Raw genomic sequence first — 12,500 nt, 5'->3', positions numbered from 1 at the left:
GTGTGTGTGTGTGTGTGTGTGTGTGTGTCTGCATGTGCTTGCGCGTACTGTGGTGGTGTTGAGTATGATGTCCACGTCATCTCTGTCGTCGGGGACAACGTCCTCCATGAGCCGAGGCACGAGGATCACAGGGGGAGGGGCCACGAACGCAGCCTTCTTAGCCTTGAAGAGGAACCTACACACACACACACACACACACACACACACACACACACACACACACACACACGTACACACACACACTCACACACACGTACACACACGTACACACACATACAAGCAAGAATACATACCATATTACAGTTTTTTTTTCAAATGCTAACAAGCTTTTGTCCAAACCTCAGTGACATTTGCAAAACTCTTAATACAGTTAGCACACCAAGGGCTTTCCATTACCATACAGTTGACACATTACATGCCTTTTTCACACAATTAGCAGTCAATGAATGCATTTCTTTGTGTATATTTAACAGTGTGTGCTTTTGAGAAGAAAATGAACTGTTTGGCCAATTGTGCTTGGTAGGTGGTAGTCTGTGTTAAGAGTTTAGAAAAAGTATCCAAAGTATGGGTAAGCGCTTGTTAGCAATTGAAAAAAACTGTAATAAAAACTGACCACATTTTCAGAAATCTAATGAAACACAAACTTGCGTGTGTCTGTTGTCACCTTTTCTCTTGAACATTTACATCAGTGTGTGTGTGTCTGTGTGTGTGCGCCCCAGTGTCTCTATTAAGCAGTATGATGCGTCTTCTTCGTGACCTGTTTGTGTGTGTGTGTGTGTGTGTGTGTGTGTGTGTGTGTGTGTGTGTGTGTGTGTGTGTGTGTGTGTGTGTGTGTGTGTGTGTGTGTGTGTGTGTGTGTGAGTGTGTGAGTGTGTGTGTGTGTGAGTACTCTGTCTGTGTGTGTGTGTGTGTGTGTGTGTGTGTGTGTGTGTGTGTGTGTGTGTGTGTGTGTGTGTGTGTGTGTGTGTGTGTGTGTGTGTGTACGTGTGTGTGTGTGTGTGTGTGTGTGTGTGTGTGTGTGTGTGTGTGTGTGTGTGTGTGTGTGTGTGTGTGCGCGTGCACATGTGTGTGTGTGTACTGTGTGTGTGTCCGTCTCACCCCTTCTTCTTGCTTTTCTCCGTAGCCGTGTCCTTCTCATTCTCCTTGTTGCCGTTGGTGATGGCCACCTCCTTGGGCACGGAGGGCTCCTTCTCCTTTGATTAGATTAGATTACATTGGATTAGATTACGTTAGATTACATTACATTACATTACATAAGAGTCTCATTAAATGTAATGTCCCATAGATACAGTAAATAATGAAATCTACGTATGGGTACAATGGAAAGTGTTTAACACTAGTCACAACATGTTGTGGATATCACCACCATTGACAGAATTGACAAGAAAAAAATCATATTTGAACCACGCTGTACCGGTATGTTTATTTGAAGTGTGAAAATCTTTTGGTTAACATTAACATAACATCCTTTTAAGTCTATGAGTTTTTTAAACATTTCCTGTGTCTGAAAGTCTGTTTCCGTACTTAGTCCCTGCCATGAAGGGAAAAAAAACGAATTAATGAATGAATGGCTTCATTCGGCCTACTTTGACCGGAAGGTTGCCCCTGGATTATCCCATATAAACCTTCTTCCCTCATTCACCTTCTCGTCCGCCTCCTTGCGGGTGGCCGACTTCTTCAGCTGCTCGAACTCCGAGTCGGGCTCGATGTCCAGTGCCTGCTCCTCGGGGATGGCCAGCGTGCGCGTGATGGGCGTGCTGCCCGGCGCCACCTTCAAAGGTCAAATGCCAAGGTCAAAGTGAAAGTCAAAGGTCAGTTTTAATTGTCAGTTTCTTCACATACACTGGTTCTGTTAAACAAATGAAATGACTGCTTGTATATAATGACGATAAAGGGTTTCTACTGGCTATTGTATTGGTAACACTTCAGAACAATGGTCCATTAAAAAGCTTTATAACCACTTTTGTAATTAATGAAATAATTATCAAGAAAACATCTACAAATGTCGGAAAATGAGGAAGAAACACTTTGTTAAGACAGCACATACAGAGCAGTTGCAGCAAACCTGGAAGTTGCAAAAGAGATGACACCACTGGATATTGAAGGTATAGTAAACTCATCCAGTAGAAGCCGATTCCTACTCCACAACCATTGGTTGGTTTCTACTCAATTTCCAATATTTTTTTTATAAATGGCTCATTAAAGAATGTCACTGTAACTGTAAGTATTAATAAAGGCTGTTACAGGAATACTATTCTAAAGTGTTACCTTTCTATTGTATTCCTATTATACAATAAGTATAAGAGTGTGTATTCCCACTATCTTGAATCTCATTTTACAGTGCATCATGACAATAACGGCTTTCTATTCTACTGTATTTCTACTCTAAGTGTGAGAATGGAACAGCACCTTGAAGCGTTGAGGCTTTAAACCTGACTTCACTGTGTATAATGATGACTAAGTGAATACATGGTTGTGGTTGCTATTCTATTATTCTACTGTACAGTAATAGAATGGAATAACACCTTGAAGGTCTTGTGGAACTCGATGGGCAAATGTCAAGTTGTCTGTCTGTGCACTTGAGTGTGTAAGTCTTAAAGGTGCACCGTGTAATATTTTTAAGAATTTCCAGAATCGATGCTGCCCATTCACAAATGTTACCTTTTTAACAAGTGCTTACCACCACCATCAAATTCTAAGTATTCAATATGACTGGGAAAATTGCACTTTTCATACATGAAAAGAGGGATCTTCTCCATGGTAATTTCCAAAAATAGACATTTTTAGCCGCAAAACTTACTGTACTTTGGCCATATTAGAAAATACTACCGGCAGTTTATTACTTAGTAAATGTTCATGAAAAGATCAAATTTGGCAATTAGGCAGCACAATTTCAATGAGAAGCATAGTTGCAATACCTATTCTGGCCACAATCTTACACAGTGCACCTTTAAATATAAATACACTGTGTTAAATAAAATAGATCCACTATAACTGCAAAGGTGTGTAATAGAGTGCGGTAAGACCTTGAAGGTCTCATGAAACTCGATGGGGAGGCTGAGGCGCATGAACAGGAGGTCTGTGTTGGCATTCTGAGAGCCGAACGTCTTGTGCGTCAGCTTCAGACAGGGGGCGCTGTCCACTGTGCCGTCAATGCGCGACAACTGGATGTGAGGGGAGAGAGAGATTGTTTAGGTATTGCACTATTGTTTATTCCTTTCATACTTTGGCTATTTCATTTGTGAGTCGATAAGGCAGAAAACAAAAAAGGAGTCACACACAAAATATGAACACTAATCAAGTACACTGTATTAACAAAAAGCAATAAAAGTAAAAAGCTCACAGAGCTTGGAATACAAACTTTTTGGGTCTAGCATATCATTAGCATTCACAGTGTGTGTGTGTGTGTGTGTGTGTGTGTGTGTGTGTGTGTGTGTGTGTGTGTGTGTGTGTGTGTGTGTGTGTGTGTGTGTGTGTGTGTGTGTGTGTGTGTGTGTGTGTGTGTGTGTGTGTGTGTGTGTGTGTGTGTGTGTGTGTGTGTGTGTGTGTGTGTGTGTGTGTGTGTGTTTGTGTGTGTGGATGTGTGCGTGTACGTGCATGTGTGCATGTGTACATCTGTGCGCATGTGTCTGTGTGTGTGTGCGTTCATTCATGCGTCTGTACTCACCTCTATGTGAGGGTGGTCGGGGGGCACGGGTACGAACTGCGGCAGGCTCTTGCTGAACCACATGGTGATGTCTCTCTTCATGTTGATGGCGAAGGGTTCGAAGCCCTCCTGCAGGCCGCAGATGGTGAAGTAGCGCAGCGTGCTCACGTCCATGCCCAGGTTCATGCGGGCCACCTGCGACATGCTCAGGCTGCACACTGGCACAAAGCCTGCACAGTAAAGACACCAGCGTTAATATATAACTCTTTAACCCGTTAAGTCAAGTCAAGTAGGTTTTATTGTCAATTTCTTTACATGCACTGGTCATACAAAGAATTTGAAATTACATTTCTTGCTTTCCCATACAGACATAGACTAATCTAGGTAAGGACATAGACAGTATAGACATAGACAGTACTTATACATGGACTTAAGACAGTATGGACATAGACAGTGCTCATACAGACATTTAAAGTGCAAGACTGGACAACAGAAGACTTGTAGAGGACATACATTAAGAGGTATTTGTTGTGCTTTTGTGCTTTTCCTAACAAAAAAGACACGGCGTTATGAATTTGCTGTTACCAGAATGGCAATGACCAAGTGGCAGTGCATTACTAAAGGCCCTGTGTAACGTCATAGTATTGTAGTACTATGGTAGTTAACTTTTCAATGACAGCCACTGGAGGTATGGCGTGCATTAAGGGGCTACGAGTCATTAGCATTAGCATTAGCAGTCAGTCTGAACATTTGACACTGCATTTACTATCGTGTGGCGTCAGGAACTGGGTGATGCATAAGATGAGGGACATGCCCACCAGGGACATGCCCAGGCAACATCCTGGCACCAAGCCTGGAAACAGGGAATGTGGTAATGGGGAGGATGAGGTTATGTGACAGGAGTGTTCTTTAACGTCAACGGCATTTTTATACGCATTAGTATTTCAATCTGACCATGCTAATTTAGAGAGTCAATGGTAACACTCTTCTATAAAGTGAATTTGGTCTCACTCTTTGTTGAGTTAAAACTGCAAAATAGTACCATATAAATACTAAATTAAACAATACATAACAACATTAATAACTAGAAATGCACTCAGAGAGTGCAGACCTCCACCAAGGAAGCTGTTTGATAGAACATTTGACTATGTTACACCCTATTTTTATGTTAAGACTTTCTGCCTTCTTTTTGTGGAGTTAGAAACTGAAATGTCAAAATCCGCCCTGTCACGCAATTCATTTTTTCAGTCACTAGGGGTGTCTAGATTTGTAGGCTAGCAATGATGAAGAATCTTTAAAAAAAAGTCCTGATTCCGGTTCGTGATCCAGATCACTACCAAAATGTAACCAATCACTTGTTCCTTTGGTCATCTCCAACAACTCCACAAAGTTTCATCCAAATCTGTTCAGCTATCCCGCTGACAAACAAACTAACTGACAGACAGACTGACAGACAAACCAATGAGGCCGAAAACATAACTTCCTTGGCGGAGGTAACGATTAAATATAAAAAATAATTTACTGTGAATATAGTACTTTGTATTTAACAGAGTTTCCCGTCATGACAGTGGATATTGACTTTGGAAAGCCAGGAAATCCTAATCAGGAGAAATCCTATGTATGACCACTCCATGGTCCTGTTGCCTCTCCCTTTGTCCTCACCGTCTCCGATCTCGATGTCCTTGAAGGCCATCTCTGATCCCGAGTCGCTGATCAGCATCTCCCCGTTCAGCGTGAACATGATGTTCTGCTCCGTCAGGTCGATCATGCAGCCCACCACGTCGCCTGGCAACCAGCTACGCCCAAACGGCTCGTTGCCGATGTGCCAACGCTGGGCCTGAGGACGAACACAAGGACACAAAAAGGTGCGAGAGTCTTACACAATACACTTTGCAAAAACGCGTCAAGAGGCACTGTTCCAGCTGGTATTACTCTCAAAGTGTTGAATTAACGCTGAAAAAAAAGTTTGTCATTAGCCTTTCAGAAATGGGGGGTTTCTATTATTTATGGAGCCCTGGGTCAATCATTATATTATTGGGTAACCTATTAATTCACAAGACACCTACAGGGTCAGGTTGGAAGAAATGTAAGTCACATTGAGCCTTAAGTCACTACTCAACGTGGTGGCATCCAACATGGCCCTGCTTAAAGTGATCCATGTGTCCTACATTCCATTTAGTCAGCATTGTACTTTGTCAAGATGTCCTACTGTGGTGAATGTGTATACTGTACATACTCATTGTGGTGATTTGCTGGAAGCCATGAGTATACCAATGCCAAGAGGTGATTTCATTTGAAGTGATCTCACTAATGCTCAAAGCAAGGGACTCTCATCTGTACCTTGAAGCCATTGAAGACGTAGGCGAGGTCGTCAGCTCCGAGCTCCACGTCGGCTCGCACGTTGGGCCTGGCCCAGCCCACCCTCATCTCCCCCACCGTCACCGCCTCGAACTCGAAGTACCACTTGCCCTGCGTCACCGCGTAGGATTTCTCCGCACGGAACACGCGCATCTTGTCGCTGCAGGCAGGCCCGTGGCCACCTGCAAACAGCGACGAGAGAAGTCAGGAAGAAGAGGCACAAAATCACAAGTACACTCAACAACCACACACACACAAACGATCACACACGCTGAACAGAGCCAGAGAGTGACTCAAACACAAAAACATATTTGTCAGAGCAGAGGTGGGCAAACTAGACTGGAAAAAGTAAAACTCCTGTCTGCCTGTGCGCGAGAGGGGGTTAGATCTTTGAGTGGCATGTGGCATGTGTCAGTGACATGCGGAAGTGCCGCAGTGACATGTCCATTGATTTTATATTAACCATATATTTTATAGACTTATACTAATTATTATCAATAAGTGTAATAATATTTATTAATAAAAAGTATTATTTTTAATTATTTATGTATTCTAGGTCTGTAATTACAACAGTTAACGGGCATGTCAAGCGCCGTCACGGTTGGCATGTCACGTTGGTTACTATGGTTACAGTGGCTACTACGATGTCAAAATGTGCCTAACCCTAAACTAATTCCTAAACCTAACCTGTCGGTGGAAAAATGTGTTTTATAGTTGCATGCCAGTGATGCCACTTCCGCATGTCGATGTCGAACTGTGCCTAAACCAAACTCATTCCTAAACCTAACCTGTCAGTGAAAAATGTGTGTACACCAACCTATAAACATGCCGAACTGTGCCTAAACCAAAACTCATTCCTAAACCTAACCTGTTAGTGGAAAAATGTGTTTTATAATAGCATGTCAATGATACCACTTCCGCATGTCACTGGCACATGCCACATGCCACTCAAAGATCTAACTCCTACTGCCTGTGCGCTCAACATACACAGCATGGATATACACCTCATAGCTCATCCATCTGGACCCCGTTTCTCGACAGCATTGTTTCTAATCAGTTAGCAACTTAAGCCCGATTCGGACGGGACTTTTATTACCTATGGACCCTCGGTAATTCGGAATAATTACAGAGATTGTGAGTTCTTAGTCCTGTGCGAATGTGCCATGTCCGGTCTTGTGGGATAATAATTCCGCCGCGAATTACCTACTGTATTTCGGCAAAACTCAGACGTCCTGGGGTAATTTTACATAGGCGCGCCGTCCACACTTTCTTGTACTGTCTGTGAATTGAGTAAACAACAGACGTTTATTTATCCCGTCCGAATGCGCCCAGAAAAATCACGGAAGTCCGGAGATAATTGTGAATTACCAGGGGTCCATAGGTAATATTTATCCCATGCGAATCGGGCTTAAGTAGGTTGCCAATGGGAAGTTGTATTGCAAGTTAGTTAGCAACAACGCTGTTGAGAAACACACTCATGGGGTTGTGGTAATTGTGGTAATCAGCTGACTCTTTGAATTGGCTGGAGCAAAAATGTGGCTTAACTTTCTGAGACAGAAAGACAACCTACTTTATTGTAAACTACACACAGTAAGAGTGACAGAAACTCAGTAACATTGTCAGACAGACAAGTGCGCAAAGGGGAATCGAACAACCTTGTCAGACTCTCAAATAAAGTCTTATTATTATTAATTATTAAACACTCACTGCTCTCCTGGTCCGGTGGTTCTATGTTGTAGCCATAGCCAATCAGAGTGCGGACTGCGGAGCATACCGTCTCCCGATTGGTCTTCTTGGTCTTCTCATCCAATAGGTTGTAGGGCACCAGGCGAGGGTTGCGCTTGTTTATTATATCCTAAACATGAATTAGAAACACAACATTCATTCATTCATTCATTTATGTTTGGATTTATTCATTTATTTTTGGATGTACAATATGTTTATAGGTATGTGTGTGTGTGTGTGTGTGTGTGTGTGTGTGTGTGTGTGTGTGTGTGTGTGTGTGTGTGTGTGTGTGTGTGTGTGTGTGTGTGTGTGTGTGTGTGTGTGTGTGTGTGTGTGTGTGTGTGTGCGTGCGTGCACGTCACACCTGTACAATGCTGTAGGTCCAGCCCTGTCGGACTCGGTCCCGTGCCCAAACGTTGTGGCCGTTCTCTGCCAGTCTCTCCACCAGAGTGTTCTGATTGGGCGTCAGCTTGACATGGTTCAGGTCCAGGGGGGCGGGCTTATAACCGCTACTTTGGATGTAGCTGGGGAAGAAATACAGGGCCGCCCCATTACTAGGTTGGTAGCAGACGGTTCAGAAACTGCAATGGGAAGCCTAACCGGAACTAGCAGGCCGGAGCATGATAACTGTTGAAATGGGAAGGGTTAGTGCATGCATTCCAATATGCAACCTTGCATCCTCCACTTGTGCTTGTGGCCTCATGTTTTGCTGATGTCCCGCCTCCATGGAGAAAACCATTACGTTTCGCGGTTGCCAGCCTAGCCAAAACAATCTTTGGAGAACTATTCTTCATTCACCATCCAGTTTGCAAATGAGAAAATGACTTTACAATTGAGCTTTTGCGAGATATTGAAATATAATGCTGTTGTCAGTGATGTCATCATGACATATTACTTCCTGGCACGTGGCCACAAGCACAAGTGGAGAACGCAAGGTCGCATATTGGAACGCACACAGTGAGTGGGGTAATAAGGTGGATAGCAAACCGGTAATCTGCGTGTATGTGGCTAAATATATCCATGGCGCATACTTGCTACTACTAGTCTACATGCAGCTGAACCGCAGCAGTACTTGTCACCATTTGTACAGCAGAGGCCTTTTAGCATCTAACCTGCGCATAGCTTAGCACGCAACACTGAATTCTAACTGCTGGTCTGAATGTGGCTAAACACACAACAAAGCACAGTGACTGCCAGGCCCGCCGACATGCGGGGACAAAGGGGTATGTTGTCCTGGCCCCAGGAGATAAGGGGCCCAGAATTGGGTCCACATTACATTGTATGTATTGGTTGGATAGGGGGCCCTTTCATATGACTTTGTCCTGGGCCCAGAAAAGGCTGTCAGCGTCCCTGGTGACAGCGTAAGTGCTAGTCTGAATACAGTTTCTGAAAGTCAGTATGAGTCTGTTCCATTCACTCACGTTTTAGGCAGTTTGATCCTCTTCAGATTCTCCTCAGCCTTCTCATCGCCCATACCCACATGACAACCCAGGGCTAGCAGAGTTCTGAAACACAGACGCACGCACACACACACACACACACACACACACACACACACACACACACACACACACACACACACACACACACACACACACACACACACACACATTGCAATGAACAGTATGAATGTTGAGAAACACGGTGTGTAACAGAACAAGCATTGTCACAAACACATAACTAATCACATAGCCAACTAGAATGGGCACTCGGTAGAGCGCAAACCTTCGCCTACGCCACTTATTTTTTTCTGGCCATCTTCAAAGTGTGGGGCATAACATTCTCCAAATTTTGGTGTTAGTTTCATTTAAATCGGACCGGAATATCGTAACATTACGTTTTTGACCTTTTCGTGACCTTCACCTTGACCTTTGACCCAATCACTCCCAAAAAGTAATCGGTTGTTCCTTGGGTCATGACCAATCATCCCACTAAATGTCATAAAAATCGGCTCAATTTATGTTTTTGACCTTTTCGTGACCTTGACCTTTGACCTTTGACCCAATCACTCCCAAAAACTAATCAATTGTTCCTTGGGTCATGACCAATCATCCCACTAAATTTCATAAAAATCGGCTCAGTTCTGTCTGAGTTATACGAAGTACAAACAAACATTTTGACCTTGACCTTTGACCTTTGACCCAATCACTCCCAAAAACTAATCGATTCTTCCTTGGGTCATGACCAATCATCCCACCAAATTTAATGAAAATCGGGTCAGTTTTGACTGAGTTAGACGAAGTACAAACAAACAAACAAACATATTCACAAATAAATAAATAAATAAATAAATAAATACACGGCGGGCAAAACATAACCTTCTGGCGAAGGTAATAATAATGGTACAACAATACCATGATTTCGCTGTTGATGTAAAATCTCTCCATATCGTTGTCACCGAAATACAAAAGACTTACTTGAGGGTCTCCCCAGACATGGCCAAGTTATAGTTCTTCTCAGGCTCAGGCAGACTGCCAAAGTCCACCAGGCATGGGTGCAGTTTCTTGTTGTCATCACGGAACTAAATAGACAGGAACTGATGTAAGTGTCAACGCTGTGAAGTGTGACTGTGTGTGTGTGTGTGTGTGTGTGTGTGTGTGTGTGTGTGTGTGTGTGTGTGTGTGTGTGTGTGTGTGTGTGTGTGTGTGTGTGTGTGTGTGTGTGTGTGTGTGTGTGTGTGTGTGTGTGTGTGTGTGTGTGTGTGTGTGTGCATGCACGTGTATGCATGTGCGTGTGTGTGCATGTGCATGTCTCACCGGTCCGTAAGTCCACCCCTGCTCGATGCGGGTGACGGCCCAGAGCTCATGGCTGTTCTCTGCCAGTTTCTCTCGAATGCGCTCCAGGTGAGGCGGCAACACGATCTGCACAGAGGGGAGGTGTTACAGTCAGGCAGGTGCAATATTGGAAAATGTCACTGTCGTGTTCTGTACAGTTGGTAGACACGTTATGCTTCATTTCTAGCTCGTAATTATACGACACTATCTATGTTTAATCTGTCGAGAAATCAGCCTTGTGGGGATGGGGGTGCACAGCAACCTGTAGCCTAGGGGCCCCAGGCCATCTTAATCCAGCGCTTTAGTCAGGGTTAGAGGATACAGGCTGTTGGTATACCTGCTGGGCATTGCTGTCTCACACACCTGCACCAGTGCCCTCTGAGCAAATGTGCTCTGCTAGACACCTATGGGCAGGAAGGGGTCCTCAGCTTGGGACCACCAGTCAATGTTGTTTCGCTCCTTTAACCCCAGTTCATCTCTTGGTGGTGTAGTGATGACAGGTATATTTCCATGCTACCCCCCGCCAATGCCCTATGTCAGGGATGTCAAACTCAAATGAACTGAGGGCCAAAATTCAAAATCTGGAATGAAGTCGCGAGTCGAACTCAATATTTATTTTTAAAAATGGATTAGAATTGTGTGTGCATGCACTTGCTGCTCATAGTTAAATTTCCCACTCGTTCAATATATGGGATACACATGGGTGAGAGCTGTTTCATTGGCCTGGGCCCACTCATATTCCTGTGACACAACAAATTTCAAGTTACATAAGTTCACTTTTATAATGATCTCGCGGGCCGAATAAAATGACTCCGTGGGCCTGAGTTTGACATCCCTGCCCTAGGTGTTCTGCCCCCACCCTCCATCTCTCCTCCTTAGTCACAGCCAGAAGCTGCCCTTCTCTGTCTCCTCTGCCAGTCCCTTGATGGCTTTCCGGCACCTTTTACAGTCACGTGTATGTGTGTGTGTGTGTGTACAGTAGTGGTGTCAACAATGATCGATTCTGCGATGCAATCCAATGTGGGGTATGGACGATCCAGAATCGACCCGGCAAGTTCCAGAATCGATCCAGCAATTTTTCTAAGTTTCAATTGCTTCCATGGATATTTCGGGAGCAAATGAATGTTAAATTAAATAAAAGCACTTCAAAACATTGCAAGACTGATACAAACTGATACAGAAAACAGCCAATAAATTGTTGCTCAGTATCTGACTACTTGTATTGCCTCATCATGACTGATTAAACATTTGCTTTGCTTTCAGTAGAAATGTCATGCATTGCAATGCATTGTAGAATTGAATCGGATCGCATCGAATCGAATCGAATCGCTACCTTCCGAATCGTGATCGAATCGGATCGTGTGTACAGGTATGTGCATGTGCTCGTCTGTGCGTGTTGTGTTTGCGATTCTGCACTGTTACCTGTACGGTGTCCACGGGGCATGGTGTGAAGGCGGTGTGTGTGCGTGCACGTGTGTGTGTGCGTGCGTGCCTGCGTGTATTTCTGTGTGTGTTGTGTTTGCGTTTCTGTGCTGTTGCCTGCATGGTGTCCACAGGGCATAGTTTGAAGGCGGTGTTTGTGTGTGTGTGTGTGTGTGTGTGTGTGTGTGTGTGTGTGTGTGTGTGTGTGTGTGTGTGTGTGTGTGTGTGTGTGTGTGTGTGTGTGTTTGTGTGTTTGTCTGTGTATGTGTTGTGTTTGCGTTTCTCTATTGCTACCTGTACAGTGTCCACGGGGCATGGTGTGAAGGCGGTGTGTGAGAGAGCCTGCGTGGGCCCCAGCAGGTTGCGAACTCCCTGGTGGTCGTGCTTGTACTCCTTTATGGGCTCGATGCGGAGGCGGTCCTTAGGAAGCACCGCCTCATAGCAGGGGGCGTAGCCCGGCGGCGGCAGGAACTTGAAGTCTCCATGGCGACCACCCAGGAGGAAGCGTACCCTGGAGGAGAAGAAGGGAGTGTTTGGTATTTTACTCTCGAAGTAGTTGGCCAAGTCATAGTTTG

At 44.4% G+C, this 12,500-nt stretch overlaps 1 protein-coding gene across 1 annotated transcript in view; it reads right to left on the bottom strand.

Annotated features, from left to right (window-relative positions):
• LOC134452946 (ryanodine receptor 1-like) overlaps positions 1-12,500 on the bottom strand; it is a 181,776-nt gene that overhangs the window by 128,672 nt on the left and 40,604 nt on the right. The window contains exons 21-33 of the mRNA XM_063203634.1: positions 12,220-12,436; positions 10,486-10,590; positions 10,147-10,250; positions 9,151-9,234; positions 8,094-8,253; positions 7,712-7,859; positions 5,987-6,186; positions 5,309-5,483; positions 3,668-3,876; positions 3,027-3,164; positions 1,643-1,771; positions 1,099-1,193; positions 49-175 (exon numbers count right to left, since the gene is read on the bottom strand). Coding sequence (XP_063059704.1) covers positions 49-175; positions 1,099-1,193; positions 1,643-1,771; positions 3,027-3,164; positions 3,668-3,876; positions 5,309-5,483; positions 5,987-6,186; positions 7,712-7,859; positions 8,094-8,253; positions 9,151-9,234; positions 10,147-10,250; positions 10,486-10,590; positions 12,220-12,436 — 1,891 coding nt within the window. The remainder of the gene's footprint in view (positions 1-48; positions 176-1,098; positions 1,194-1,642; positions 1,772-3,026; positions 3,165-3,667; positions 3,877-5,308; positions 5,484-5,986; positions 6,187-7,711; positions 7,860-8,093; positions 8,254-9,150; positions 9,235-10,146; positions 10,251-10,485; positions 10,591-12,219; positions 12,437-12,500) is intronic.

Source organism: Engraulis encrasicolus, chromosome 7 (assembly GCF_034702125.1).
Source record: "Engraulis encrasicolus isolate BLACKSEA-1 chromosome 7, IST_EnEncr_1.0, whole genome shotgun sequence".
NCBI classification, from domain to species: Eukaryota; Metazoa; Chordata; class Actinopteri; order Clupeiformes; family Engraulidae; genus Engraulis; species Engraulis encrasicolus.
The sequence above is the reverse complement of the archived record's forward strand: the minus strand, read 5'-3'. Positions and strand labels throughout refer to the sequence as shown.